At 44.8% G+C, this 15207-nt stretch overlaps 1 protein-coding gene across 1 annotated transcript in view; it reads left to right on the plus strand.

Moving 5' to 3' along the window:
* The first annotated feature begins 507 nt into the window (after window positions 1-507).
* The window catches only part of THSD7B (thrombospondin type 1 domain containing 7B), a 759963-nt gene continuing 745263 nt past the window's right edge, over window positions 508-15207 (plus strand). Inside the window, exon 1 of the mRNA XM_028148195.2 lies at window positions 508-646. Within this exon, the coding sequence (XP_028003996.2) occupies window positions 508-646 (139 nt within the window). The remainder of the gene's footprint in view (window positions 647-15207) is intronic.

Consider the following 15207-nt stretch of genomic DNA (forward strand, 5'->3'; position numbering starts at 1 on the left):
AGGCTCTTTTCAAATATATATATATTTTTTGTGAGAGATTCCCCTTTCTTTTTTTTTCTGATTACAAAAGAAGTCATTGCCTCTTCCTCAATCTGTCCATTTCACTTTCTTAACACTACTGCTAGAGCAGTCCTCACCCAGTTTTAGACTTTGTTGTGTATGTGTATCTTTCTCCTCAAATCGTGAGCTCCTCAAGGAGTTTCGCTAAATAGAATATGCTATGTATCTGCCAACAGTCCTTTTAAAAGTCAAAGGAAACTGAATGAGGGATTGTGGAGTTTCTAGCATTGATAATGTCTTCATTAGGTGTGGATTGAAAACGTGCCTAATTAACTGCTAACCTTACAATGTGTCCTCTCTTTATGGTAATTGGAAATTTGTAATGCCATCATGATAAAAGTTCTAGCAGTCAACGTGAGTTTTTAGAATTTCTGTACAGAAGAAACTTACCTGATTTTCTTTTTTCCTTTTAGGAATAGGCAAGTCGAGAGGCTGAAAATCTGAAGAATGTTTCCAAAGGGTAATGTGGCTGTCATTTGCTGGGTATGGAGGAACATGAGGAAGCTATTTCTATTCCTTTCTCTCTTGCTGTCCCAGGCAGCTCATTTGGAAGGCAGAAAGGATAATCACTTCATCTGGAAACCAGGTAGGAATGTCCTGGCTGTTCCTTTGTCCGATTTTCATTAATGAGAAGAGTATTCTTTCTCTCCTTGTTCTTATTTGTGGAGTAGTGGGAAATATCCAGAGAGGAAAACTAGATTCTTCTTCATTATAATAAAACTTACATTTGATTTTTATTCCTGCGTAATTGTCACCTCCATCCTTGATGCTTGTTATCCTTCTGAATTTTCACATTGCTGTCAATTAAAGATATGATTTCCGTAGTTACATCTGCTTCTCCTTTGCCAGATATTTCACCCCTGTGCAGCACACGTGTAGCCAAAGTGACACCTGAATTTAGCTGATATCCTCGGCTTAAAATGTCTTGAACCAGTTCCGTATGTCTCTTTCTTTTAGGGTACAAGCTAGTTAGCTATTTATTATTGACTACTTTCCAATAAACCTGTATTCCTAGGTTTGGGAGCATGAAAAATTTTCCTAACCATTTGGCTTATTAGTTGTGACTATAAAGTCACCTTAATGTGTTCTGTACAAAACCAAATGAATAAGGTGAATTGAGTTCGGAGGCTTTCATATAACTTATGTTCTTCTCTAAATACTTCCTTAATTTGGCTGTAGGAAAGATCTGTTGAATTTAATTTTAAAGGCTGATAATTTATTAACTTGCATTATGAACCCCAGACATCTTGGTGCTTTGTATCACTGATGTTTTTCTTTGCTCTAGATTTTAATTTTCTTAAAGTTCCATAATCAGATCATATAAAATATGTATTACTGTTTCAAGAGTCCGTTCTTGTGAATACAGATAACTTATATACTTAATAACTTGGAATGGGAAATGTGATGTTGTAGAAGATGTATGGTCCTCAAAGAGTTTTCATTTTAGTCTCATCATCTGTAAATTAAATAGACTGCAAATGTATCGTGTCAGCATGAAAATATGTGTAAAAGATAAATTTATAATATTTAAATGACTTTGCAAAAATGAAGTAAATTATGCTGTAAAGTATATTAAGTAAAAACCCCAGCACCATTAGAGATACAGTCTGGAGGAAAATTTAATTGCATTAAAGTCACTATAAATTAATTTAATTGTGGGCTCTAATATCACATTAGTGATTTGCTTTTTTTTTTTTTTTTACCATGGTATTTTTAGGAAGCTTTGGAAATAGTTCTAAAAGTCAATATTGTATTTCTATGAATCAGACTATTTTGTTTTAATCACAAAAGACTAAATATTTTACCAAAAAAATCTTTAATTTAAATCTTTATTGGTGGAAGTATTATATATGTCCCATTCTTTTCCCCATTGACCCTTTCTAGCGTGCCCCTGTCCCCACCCCATTAAGCACATTTATATGACTATACTCCTTTCTAAAGTTCTCAAAAACATGCAGTTAAAATGGAAAGTAGCCAATCTGTAATACAAAGGTGTGAACCATAAGGAAGAAGAAAAGATACCTACTAAGAAGGGCTGCTGGTGGCTAACTGTGCTCAAAATTAAAAAAAAAAAAAAAAAGAACAGCCCAGTAGTTGTTTTGGCACAGGGGCCTCTCCTGCAAACTGCCCTTCATGAGGTCAGCACTGAACTGCCTACCTGCACTTTGCTTTTGCCATCTGAATCAGGCCTTCTAAAGGGGTTCCTGCAATCCTATTTCAACCAATAGGACCGATTGAAGTTTCCCCATTCAATTGAAGTTGTGCAGCTCTGGCCAATCAGAGAGGCTCTATTCTGACCAGTCAGGACAGTGCCCTTTGGACTAATCAAACTTCAAGAATTTGGAGTCCTTATTTGCATGAGAATGGGTCAGTCAGGGGCTGTCCACATAAGCCAGCTCCCCTCTGGCTGAGGGAGTACACTTCCCCTTTACTCCGAGGATAAAGTCTTCTGCATCTCCATGGCTGAGCTGAAACACGGAAGATGTCTCAGGAGAGCAGCTCGAAGCAGAGTAGCCAACCAGACCATGAGGAGCAGAGCTGCACTGGGTAGTCAGTGCGAGCCCGGCTCCAGGGCCGCCTGGCACTGGGCTATGCTATAGCCATGCCATATCACAATCCAGCTGCTGTGCACTGAATAGTTTCCTTCTCCACTGCACCCCAAATTGGGATCCCTGTTGGGGTTGAATTAGTGCCATTGAGCATCTGTTGACAAAGGAGATGTTTTAAGAAAATAGGCTCATTTTGAACAAAATTTTAAAAGTGAGTCTGCTTTTCTAAAAGTAGTTCAATGGAACAAGATGGTACAAATCCACTCTACAATGGATGAATACTTTGTTAATGGTCAAAGTATTTGATTTTACTTTTGCATTGCGTATTTATTACTTGTAGTTTACCAGATATTTTTAAAGTAGAAAAACGTTAAAAGATACAAAATTAAAAACAAAAGTTCATAACTGTGTATATAAATCACAAAAAGCACACACACACAAATTACTATTATCATTAATTAGGGTTCTGCCGAGAAAATAAATGGCTCATGAAAACTAAGTAATTAAGAAGAGTTTAATAAAAGGATCATTTGCTCAAGTGGGAAAGTGTGAGCAGGGTTGAAGAACAGCTACAAGGAATTGTAGAGTGCTCCCTGGGCTAGGACTGTATTAATCTTTATGATTTCCAGGTCTGGAGGGGCAAAGAAAGAAAGTGGTTTCTAGAATCTGGGGAGAAAACTTTATAGAGAGAATGCCAGACAAATGCTGTGTCCTATAAATAAGGTGACCAGACGTCCCGCTTTTGGCGGGACAGTCCCGATTTTTAACAATTTGTCCCGCGTCCCATGGCGTTTTAAAAAAGTCCCTATTTTTGGAAAGAATGCATGACAAGCTAGGGAATGGCGGGAGAACCGGAAGGGAATATATGGTTTTCGGCGGCCATGTGGCTATTTAGCCAGGATATGAGTTTTATATTATTTTTGTTAATTTTATAATGTTAAACTTTAATAATAACAAATAATTGTTGAGAACTGATTATCGAGAACTGCTTATCAAAGTTCGAATTGTTGATCAGTTGTTAGAATTCGACCACCATTGTTTGGACTTAATGAACAATGGCATTTTTTGGGATTGGCAACGACGAAAACATTTTGTAACTGTCTCTCAGATGATACACATCGTACTGCGTGCTAGTAAGCTAGTTAAACAAGTGATATCATTACAAATCAGCTATTCAGATAATTTAGGTAAGTAATTTATTTATTTCATAAATACATAAATTTTCTTGAATTTAGCAGACAGTACTCGTATTATTTATATTTTATAGTGGCTGCAAAAAGTCTAGTGCCGGCCTTGAAAGTGACACTTATGACTTACGTTACGGCATATTCAGAGGAAAAATAATACAAGTTACTATTGTTATTATTTAGAAAGAAATATAGGATTAAAATAATTTTTAAAATATAGTTACTTTATAACAATCAATTTAATTTATAAACTAACAATAAAATATGTTCATGTAATTATGTACCTACTTACTATGTTTTTAAGCAATCTTACCTTATAATAGAGAAACATGCAAATTGACCGCACCTCCGCTATGCCCATGATTGGGCCTGCCAGAGGCAGGGGGCGGGACTCCGGGTGGCCCATCCGGCCGTTGGGAAGACCAAGATGGCTGCGCCCAATCCTGTAAGTTCCGGGGATCCGCATGGCGATCGCCACCCGGAGGGCGTGTCCGGGCCGAGCCCGGCGCTCCTGGGTGTCCCGGGGGCGATCGCCACCCGGGGGGCGTGTCCGGGCTGAGCCCGGCGCTCCGTGGGTGTCCCGGGGTCGATCGCCACGCGGGGGGGCGTGACCGGGCCGAGCCCAGCGCTCCCCGGGTGTCAGCATGGCGATCGCCACCTGGGGGGCGTGTCCGGGCCGAGCCCGGCGCTCCCCGGGTGTCCGCATGGCGATCGCCATCCGAGGGGCGTGTCCGGGCAGAGCCAGCGCTCCGTGGGTGTCCCGGGGGCGATCGCCACCCCTGGGGGCGTGTCCGGGCCGAGCCCGGCGCTCCCCGGGTGTCCGCATGGCGATCGCCACCCGGGGGGCGTGTCCGGGCCGAGCCCGGCGCTCCCCGGGTGTCCGCATGGCGATCGCCACCCGGGGGGCGTGTCCAGGCCGAGCCCGGCGCTCCGTGGGGGTCCCGGGGGCGATCGCCACCCGGGGGGGCATGTCCGGGCCGAGCCCGGCGCTCCGTGGGTGTCCCGGGGGCGATCGCCACCCGGGGGCCGTGTCCGGGCCGAGCCCGGCGCTCCCCGGGTGTCAGCATGGCGATCGCCACCCGGGGGGCGTGTCCGGGCCGAGCCCGGCGCTCCCTGGGTGTCTGCCTTGACAAAAGCTTTCCACATCTCTGTTTATTCTTTTGAATCCATAAAACGACCTTAAAAAAAGCATCCGGGCCACCTAAGAAACAATGCACTTTCTGGCCAGAGCACGCAGGATTCTTTTGCCCAATAGGTTAAAGGGAGCAGAGCTGGCACAGTGGGAATGGTCCTGTTGCCCTATGAGGAGACCGGGGGAATGGGGTTGCGGAAATTCCCTAAGCCTCTTGCCACCTTCTCCTTTGCAAACCACACCATCCAGATCCACCAGGACTGGAGGCAACTGGGAATCACAGCCGTGATTTGGGACATGGTAAGCAAATCTTGAGGGGCCTCTGAAAACACCTGCAACTGATTATAAGACTGGTCTTTATTTAAAAAGAAATAAAAGAACAGCTTTGTTGAGATATAACCCATATACTGTACATGTCACCTAAAGTGTACAATGAACTGGTTTTTTAAAGTAAATTCAGAGTGGTACAACCATCACCATGCTCAATTTTTAAATATCTTCATGACCCATCCCCTCCAAAAAAAACTTCTACCCATTGGAATCACTTTCCTGATCATCTTCCCCAAAATAGATTGCACTTTAAAGGTGGGTAAAGGAAAGTTGAGGGAAGTTAAAACACTGCACAAAGGATATTGTAAGATGACAAAGCCCAAAGTGAAGATCATGTGTTTTCTTTAAAATATATATATATATTTAAAATTTCAGAAAGGGAGAGGGAGAGATAGATAGAAACATCAATGATAAGAATCACTGATCAGCCGAAACTGGTTTGGCTCAGTGGATAAAGCGTCGGTCTGTGGACTGGAAGGTCCCAGGTTCGATTCCGGTTAAGGGCATGTACATTGGTTGAGGGCACATACCCCGGTGGGGGGTGTGCAGGAAGCAGCTGGTAGATATTTCTCTCTCATCGATGTTTCTAGCTCTCTATCCCTCTCCCTTCCTCTCTGTGAAAAATCAATAAAATATATTTAAAAAAAAAAAAAAGAATCACTGATCAGCTGCTGCCCACAGGCCCCTTACTGGGGATTGAGCCCGAAACCCAGGCATGTGTGCCCCTGATCAGAATCAAACCTGGACTCTTCAGTCCACAGGCCGATGCTCTCTCCATTAAGCCAAACTGACCAGGGCCATGTGTTTTCTTCAAGTTCTGCGTGGTTGTAATGGTCCCCAAATCTATACTAATAAAAGGGTAATATGCTAATTAGAGTGGTTGTCTTCTGGACATCTTTCCAGACAAAGCCGCAGTGGCTACAGAGGCCAAGGCTCAGGCAGCCATAACCACCTGCAGTGGCAGCAGCATTGGGGTTATGGGGGTGGTGCCTCCAGAGGGAGGCCAGACGGGGGGCCAAGGCACAGGCAGTTTGGGGTGATCAGGCTGATAGGGGAGGGCAAGGTAGGGGCAATCAGGCTGGCAGGAGATCAAGGTAGGGGCGAGCAGGCAGGCAGGCAGTGGGGTTAGGGACAATCAGGCAGGCAGGCAGGTGAGTGGTTAGGAGCCAGCGGTTCCAGATTGTGAGAGGGATGTCCGACTGCTGGAAGTTGGACATCCCCTGAGGGGTTCCAGATTGAAGAGGGTGCAGATTGGGCTGAGGGGCACACCCCCCCTCCCCCCCCTCCCACCAGTGCACGAATTTCGTGCACCGGGCCCCTAGTATGTATATAATAATTTATAATATAATTTTAAATTATTTTTTTTTTTAGATTTTTAACATAATGAGTAAGAAAAGAGGATGCAAATTCAACGATGATCTAAGAAGTGAATTTCCTTTAATTAAAAAAACCAAAAGCGATTACAATATAGACCAAATTTTTAATCAAGAACCCCCCACCCCCTGGGCCGAAACCGGTTTGGCTAAGCAGATAGAGCGTCGGCCTGCGGACTGAAAGGTCCCAGGTTCGATTCCGGTCAAGGGCATGTACCTTGGTTGCGGGCACATCCCCAGTAGGGGGTGTGCAAGAGGCAGCTGATCGATGTTTCTCTCTCATCGATGTTTCTAACTCTCTATCCCTCTCTCTTCCTCTCTGTAAAAAAATCAATAAAATATATTTTTTTAAAAAAAGGACCTCCCCCTCCCCACCCCGGTCAATGGTGTCCCGCTTTACCAATGTTAAAATCTGGTCACCTTACCTATAGAGGGATATAATCAACTTGCAGTAGAAGTATGAAGGGGCATGAACAAACCTTGTCCTTAATCTTCTACCAGGGCTCTCATTGGCTGAATCCAACCAGAAGCCACAAGACAAGGGAGCCCATTGATGTGTCCACAGAGACAACCTCCTGGGCAGGGAGCATGGTGAAGGATGGTGGGGAATGTTAATATGAAAATACCAAATTCATACATGTGCATATGTGCATACATACACACACTTTGCTTCATGAAATCAGTCATGCTTTGCATCTATTTTTGTAGTTTGCTTTTTATCATATAATGATGTCTTGATGAACGTTACTTTTCAGTTCAAATGGATCAATTTCATCTTCTAATGGTTACATAGTATTCTTTTATATTTTATTCCATAATTTATTTAAACAGCACCCCATTGCTTTATATTTTTTCCTCTATTGCTTTGAATTTCACTGTTTTTTAGTGTTTTGCTATCCTATCTAATAATAGAGTAACATGTAAATTACCATCACTCCGCTACGCCCACGATTGGGCGGCGTGAGGCTGGGGGGCGGGACTCGGGGTGGCCTATCCGGCCATTGAGAGGAATGGATCCGCTGCCACTGAGGAGGGCTACCCTGCTGTTAAGAGGCGCAGGGGGCGGGACTCCTGCCCCCTGTGCCTCTCAACGGCCAGATCCACGGCCGCTGAGGGGGCCTGCCGCGGACACCCAGCTGTGCCTCTCAACGGCAGGTTAGCCAGGTGTCCATGGCAGCCCCCCTCAGTGGCCGTTGAGAGGCGCGGGGGTCGGGACTCTCAACAGTAAGGTAGCGCCCCTCAGCGGCCGCGGACCATCAAAAGTGCGGGAGCTGGGTGCCTGTCTGCTCCGGCACCAGCAGACAGGCACCCAGCTCCACCGCGAAAAGCGAAAGCGTGTAGGGGACCCTATACGTGCATGATTCAATCATGCACTGGGCCTCTAGTTATAAATAATACTGACATAAGTACATTATTTTAAAGATAAACAATAAATCAATTTGAGGATCCATAAGTCCTAGAGCAATTTTGGGTAATCACCTTCAAAGACAACCCAAACATCTTAAGATTCTATTCTCTGCTTATGACTAAGTTTATTATATTTTATTTGGATTAAAAAAATGTACTGCACTGAAATTTGCTGAATTCTTTGGACGGTGTTATCAAATCCAGCCATTCAAGTCCAATGTAATCTGAAGTTGAACAGATTTCCATGGAGACCCAGTTAAATATACTTTGTTTCAGAAACCTAGAAACCATTCTTTGGTTTAGATTGTAGTGTCAACCACTAAAGCTCTTTGCTGGTGTCTGTTGTTTTCCCCCCTGAGTCAACCTAATCCAATTTAGAGGCATTTCTAAGTGAGTCCTGGCTTTGGATAAACAATGGATTGATAAATCCTAAGAGAATGATATATATGTTGCTGAGGACTTCTGTTCTCAGGGAGAGACAAGAGCTGTAGGCTGCAGGATCATTGATCTGGCAAGGATGTTGAATGCCTGTCATCATTGTGCTGCCATCCTCTGATCTATATTTAGTGTCAGGCAGTCTGTCTTGCATGCCAAGAAAGAAGGATCACGTCAGCAAGAATATCAGATAAGAAGTGATGTTGGTGGTTTTAAGTAAATGTAACTATTCATGTCTACACACTTTTTAGAGATGAACAGGTCATGTTTCTGAAGTCACAGTAACTAATGGTCTCTTTAAAAAAGCCCTCAGTGTTGGAGGTTTGTTCATTCCACTAACACTTGACGAGTCCTTATGGTGCGCCAGGTACTGTTACAGGCACATGAGATAAATCAAGAATACAAAGACAAATCCTCGGTCTTCATAAACAGGGTGAAAAACACAATCAAGAAGTTAATTGTTAGGTGGTGGTAAGTGCTTAGAAAGAAAGATAAGGCAAGGAGGAGAGACACACAGTGATGGGTGAGAGATGGAACTTTGAAGCAGGTGGGTTATAGGGTGACTCACTGAGGAAGTGAATTTGGGTAGAGACTTGAAGGTAGTGAGGTGCCAATTGTGGAGATATCAAGGTGAAGAATATTCCAGATGGAAGGAACTGAGTCAGAAGGCCTTGAGGCAGGAGCATGTGTGGCATGTTTGAGGAGCAGAGAGGGGCCAGCATGTGGAACAGAGTGAACATGGGGATTTTGACTGTACAATTGATCGGAGAAGAATAGGACCTGAATCAGGTATGTCCTCATAGGTCAACAGACAATAGGGACAATAGTGACCCATGAGGGAAGAAGGGAGGAGTTCAAAGTGATTGGGGTCAACGGGGAAAAAAAGGGACATCTGTAATACTTTCAACAATAAAGATAAATTTTTAAAAACATACTTTTGGCGTTTGCTCTGGATGAGATAGAAAGGCACTGGAGAGTTTTGAGAGAATGGTGACATGATCCAACTTTCCTTTTAGTAATATTTTAATAGAATCAATGTGGGCCATCAGTGAGAATAGTAGAAGGAGGAGACCAATTAGGAGGCAACACAGAAATAAAGAGGAGAGGTTGTAGCTTGAACCAAGGTCAAGGCAGTGAAGATGGTGGAAAGGGATTGGACTTTGGAAATATTTAAGGCCTTGCTTTCAACCAGGGGTAATTTTTTCCTATAGGGGATACTTGGCAATATTTGGAGATCTTTCTGATTGTCACAACTGAGGTGTGCTACTGACATCTGTGAGTAGAAGCCAGGGACGCTGCTAAACATCCTATGTACAGGACAGCTCCCCACAACAAAGAATTATCAGGCCTCACAATGTCAATAGTGCCAGATTGGGAAACCCTGGTTTAAGGTAAAGCTATCTGGATTTACTGATGTGTAGAAGGGGGTAGAGATACCATGGTGATACTGAAGCTTTGCCCTGAGCCACTGGAAGGGTCGGCTTGTCATCATTTAATATGGACTGACTATGGAGGAGCTGGTGTGAGGGAATATTAGGACATTGGTATTGAATGTGTTAAAGTTTTGAATCTGTTAGAAATTTCTGTGGAGATGTTGACCAGGGAGTTGAGTATGTGGATCTGAATTCCAGAGAAAGGTCTTTCTTAGAGATGTGAATCTGGACATCACTAGCAAAGAGGTAGAATTTCAAAGTGTAGCCTTAGAAATGAAGAGGTAGCCTTGAAATTTATGATTCTGCATATGTAGAGAATACATTTCCAAAATGTACTTCCTTTGGGTCAAATGACATTTAAAAAATTATTGTGTATTTCTAGTAGGACATGATCTCACTCATCTAGGGGAAATGATGAACAACATATAATGATGAACAAGAACGAACCCAGAGACAAGGAGGCATGGATCAGACTGTCAGACCTCAGAGGGTGGGGGAGGGGATAAAGAAGAGAGATCAACTAAAGGACTTGTGTGCATACATATGAGCCTAACCAGTGGTCAAGGACAACAGGGGGATGGGGACATGTGTGGGGAGGGGTGTGGGATGGGAATGGGGGGATGAGGACAAATATGTGATACCTTAATCAATAAAGAAATTTAAAAAATTATTGTGGTAAAATACACATAACATAAACTTTACCATTTTAACCATTTAAAAGTATACAATCCAGTGACATTTAGTATATTCACAATATGATAGAAACATCACCATTATGTGGTTTTAGAACATTTTCATCATTCCAAATTACAGTGAGTTTATGATAAAGAATGAAAAAATGTTGTGCTATGAATAATGAGGTCTGAAAGAAAAAATGCATATTTTCTCTTTGTGGGAGGTTCTTTTAATTGTATTAGGTCATCCTAAGAGATCACTCCAGTGCAGTGGTCGGCAAACTCATTAGTCAACAGAGCCAAATATCAACAGTACAATGATTGAAATTTCTTTTGAAAGCCAAATTTTTTAAACTTAAACTTCTTCTAACACCACTTCTTTAAAATAGACTCGGCCAGGCCGTGGTATTTTGTGGAAGAGCCACACTCAAGGGGCCAAAGAGCCGCATGTGGCTTGCAAGCCGCAGTTTGCCGACCACGGCTCTAGTGTACTAAACAGACCTAGAGCCTTGTACACATGCAGGCCCACATTTAAATCCTGTCTCTAAACAGAAGAAAGATATTGCACCTCTCTGAGCTCTCTTTTTCCATCTGAAATTGAGGGTAATAAATATTTCACAGACTGTTATGAAAATTAGGTAAAATAATTTATTTTTACCACAGGGCAGCGGGGAAGCCCCAGGCCCATTGAAATAGCTAATGTATAGTGTCTACTCAATAAATTTTAGCTATTATTTTTCATTACCTATATAATAAAAGCCTAAGTGACCATTATGGTGGAACAACCAGAACAACCGGTCATTATGATGCGCACTGATCATCGGGGGCAGACGCTCAATGCAGGAGCTGTCCCCTGGTGGTCAGTGAGCTCCCACAGGGGTGTGCCACTCAGCCAGAAGTCAGGCTCTCAGCTGGCAAGTGCAGCAGTGGTGGCTGGAGCCTCTCCTGCCTCCATGGCAGCACTAAGGAGCAGCAAGCCGAGTGTTAAGCAGCAGTGAGCAGGCATGCGAGGGGTCCCAGACTTCGAGAGGGATGTCTGACTGCCGGCTTAGGGGGAATAGGCCTAATCCAGCAGGCGGATATCCCCCGAGGGCTCCTGCACTGTGACAGGGCACAGGCCAGGCTGAGGAACACCCCCACCCCTGAGTGCATGCATTTCATGCACCAGGCCTCTAGTTATATAATAATTTGATGTTTAAAATAATCTTGCTTTTATGCTTTTCAATTTATACATATTTCTTGTCCTTAGACACACAACAGAGAAAGCTCAGTTTGATAGCTATATAGATTTTTAAAATATATATTTTTATTGATTTCAGAGAGGAAAGGAGAGGGAGAGAGAGATAGAAACATCAATGATGTGAGGGAATCATTGATTGGCTGCCTCCCACATGCCCCCTACTGGGGATAAAGCCCACAACCCAGGCATGTGCTCTTGACTGGAATTGAACCTGGGACCCTTCAGTCTGTAAGCAAGTGCTCTATCCACTGAGCCAAACCAGCTAGGGCAATAGCTATATAGATTTTATTAATAAATTGTCTAATTTTGCTGACTGTTTAGGTCTTAAATTTTCTATATGACAGACTCCTAGAAAGTTATAATTTCAGTAGCTCCTTCACAGTGAATAAAAAGGGTCAAAATAATCACCTGTATTCTAAGAACTAAGTAAATAAGTTGGAATTAATCTTCTTAGGAGAAAAAAGAAGAGAGAGAGAGAGACTATGAGAAAAGATCTTACATAAGTTAATACTTAGTTATAGCTTAAATAATAATGTTTTCATTGTGGAAAATACTTTGAGATAAAATATATAAAAATATGTATATTTTAAGTTTAGAAATCTTAGAGAAATAAAATGTTCTTAGTAGGGAGCTCATTTTGAATATGAGCTAGAAATCCATGAAATATTTCTCCTAGGAATTTGATTAAATTGAAATCATTTTAATTATTTTTATGGATATTAATTTATCTTAGAGGCATGTGTATAATGAACTCTCAGTGGTGTTATTTCTGTGATATCAAAAGCATAGGCAAACATGGCATGGGATTCATGGCAGAAAGTTCTAATTATTTTTCATAGAGACCATAAGTACTAATTTTATCATGCTCCTGATAAGTCTGAAATAGTCTATATTACACAAGTAATTTATCCTATCTAATAATAGAGTAATATGCAAATTAACCATCACTCTGTGACAAAAATGGCGACCCCCATAGCCACAAGATGGTGTCACCCAGTCCCCTCAGCCCTGCTGCTGGAATGTCTGGCCTGTCCGCAGGAGCAGCGAGGCTGGATCCGCCCCCTCCGGAGGCAGATCCAGCCTCCCCGCTCCACCACTGCTGCAGTGTCTGGGCCTGTCAGCCCCGCCGGGGTTCGGGGGGACCAAGCAGCAAGGCTTGATCCGCCCCCAGACATGGCAGACAGAGCCCCAACAGCAGGGCATGGAGGCTTCCTTAGCACGGCAGCAGCGGGGAAGCCCCAGGCCCGGCAAACAGAGCCCAGACAGCAGGGCTTGGGAGCTTCCTTAGCACGGGGGCGGTGGGAACACCCCAGGCCCAGCACACAGAGCCCAGACAGCAGGGCATGGGAGCTTCCTTAGCACAGTGGTGACAGGAGCACCCCCAGGCCCAGCAGACAAAGCCTGGACAGCAGGGCTTGGGAGCTTCCTTAGCGTGGCAGTGGCGGGGAAGTCCCCAGACATGGCAGACAGAGCCCAGACAGCAGGTCTTGGTTGCTTCCTTAGAGCAGAGGCGGCGGGAACACCCCCAGGCCCAGCAGATAGAGCCCAGACAGCAGGGCTTGGGAGCTTCCTTAGTGCTGCAGTGGCGGGGAAGTCCCCAGACATGGCAGACAGAGCCCAGACAGCAGGGCTTGGGGGCTTCCTTAGCAAGGTGGCAGTGGGACACCCCCAGGCCCCATAGACAGAGCCAGGACAACAGGGCATGGGGGCTTCCTTAGTGTGTCGGTGTCAGCGAAGACCCCAGGCCTGGCAGACAGAGCACACTGCAGGGCATTGGGGCTTCCTTAGCATGGCGCATGGTAGAGACAGGCAGAGAGAGGAGAGCAGGGCATGAGGGCTTCATCTCCATGGCTGCAGCGAAACCTCCAGGCCTGCAGAGAGCAGAGAACCACAGGGAGTGGGCCTAAGCCATCAGTAGGACATCTCCTGAGAGCTCCTGGATTGTAGAGGGTGCAGGTTGGGCTGAGGGACCCCGTGAACAAATTTCATGCACCAGGCCTCTAATATATACATAAAAGTCCAGTGACCTGGCAGAATGACTAGAACGACCAGAACCAATGGTCGACCAGTTGCTATGATGCGCACTGACCACCAGGGGACAGACGCTCAGTGCAGAAGCTGCCACCTGGTGGTCAGTGCACTCCCACAGGGGGAGTGCTGCTCAGCCAGAACCTGGGCTCATGGTAGCACTACAAAGTGGCGGCAGCAGGCGCAGCAGCCAATATGAGTGTGAGCTGCACGGTGCCCAGCCCTGGTTTGGGTTCCTCCCTGGCCACCTGCTGCTTGGTGCACTGCTATGTCCCTCAGGGGATATCCGGCTTCTGGATATCAGACCTAAACTGGCAGTCAGACATCCCCTGATTTCTGTTTAACCATCGGTGGTTTCCTGAAGGCTTTTGAAAAACCTTTTTCAGAGGAGGCTTTTCTTTCCGCCCAATAGCACGCAATTCAAAGGTGCTAGCCACAGAGCCACCCACCGTGGATCCACCCAATCTCTCCCACATCCAGTTGGGGCGAGTACCACAGGTGTACTCCCCGTGACTTTCCCCTCCCGGGTTAATGCTGCGCTCCCTAAACTCCCACGTGCCAAGAGATAAATGTGGATTCTCAAAGGCAGGCTCCCCAAGGAGCCTCAGCTGGGGGGATGAGAGGAGTTGCTCACTTCTGACATCCCCACCCTTTGCTTTAAGGCTGCATTCTCCTTCCCTAACAATGTTACTTGAAGTTCACAATGGTTTGTGTTTAGACATGTGATAAACATGAGGAAAGCAAAGTTTTGTGCTTTAGAATAAAAGAGTCTGGAGTCTCTCTCTTTCTCTCTCTCACACACACACACACACACACACACACACACACACACACTCCTTCCTCCCCTCTTTCCTGGCCCATCCCCCAAGGGATCCCAGATTGTGAAAGGGTGCAGGCCAGGCTGAGGGAGCCCCCCCTCCATGTACTAATTTTGTGCACCAAGCCTCTAGTATAAAATAAACAACTCTCCCTTTTCCCCCTAAATAGCACTATAATGTATGTTCCCTGAGGACAGAGATCTTTGCTGGTTTTATTGACTGATAAATTCCAAGTATCAACAACATAAATAGCTGTTATATGAAACTAGAGGCCTGGTGCATAAAATTCGTGCACCTGGGAGGGGTGTCCCTAAGCCCAGCCTGCACCCTCTCCAATCTGGGACATCCCTCTCACAATCCAGGACTGCTGGCTCCTAACCAGTTGCCTGTCTGGCTGCCTGATTGCCCCTAACCACTCTGCCTGCCAGCCTGATAGCCCCTTAACCACTCCCCTGCCAGCCTGATTGACACCTAACTGCTCCCCTGCCGGCCCGATCACTCCCAACTGCCCTCCCCTGCAGGCCTGGTTGCCCCCAACTAC

This window comes from Eptesicus fuscus, chromosome 11, assembly GCF_027574615.1.
Source record: "Eptesicus fuscus isolate TK198812 chromosome 11, DD_ASM_mEF_20220401, whole genome shotgun sequence".
NCBI classification, from domain to species: domain Eukaryota; kingdom Metazoa; phylum Chordata; class Mammalia; order Chiroptera; family Vespertilionidae; genus Eptesicus; species Eptesicus fuscus.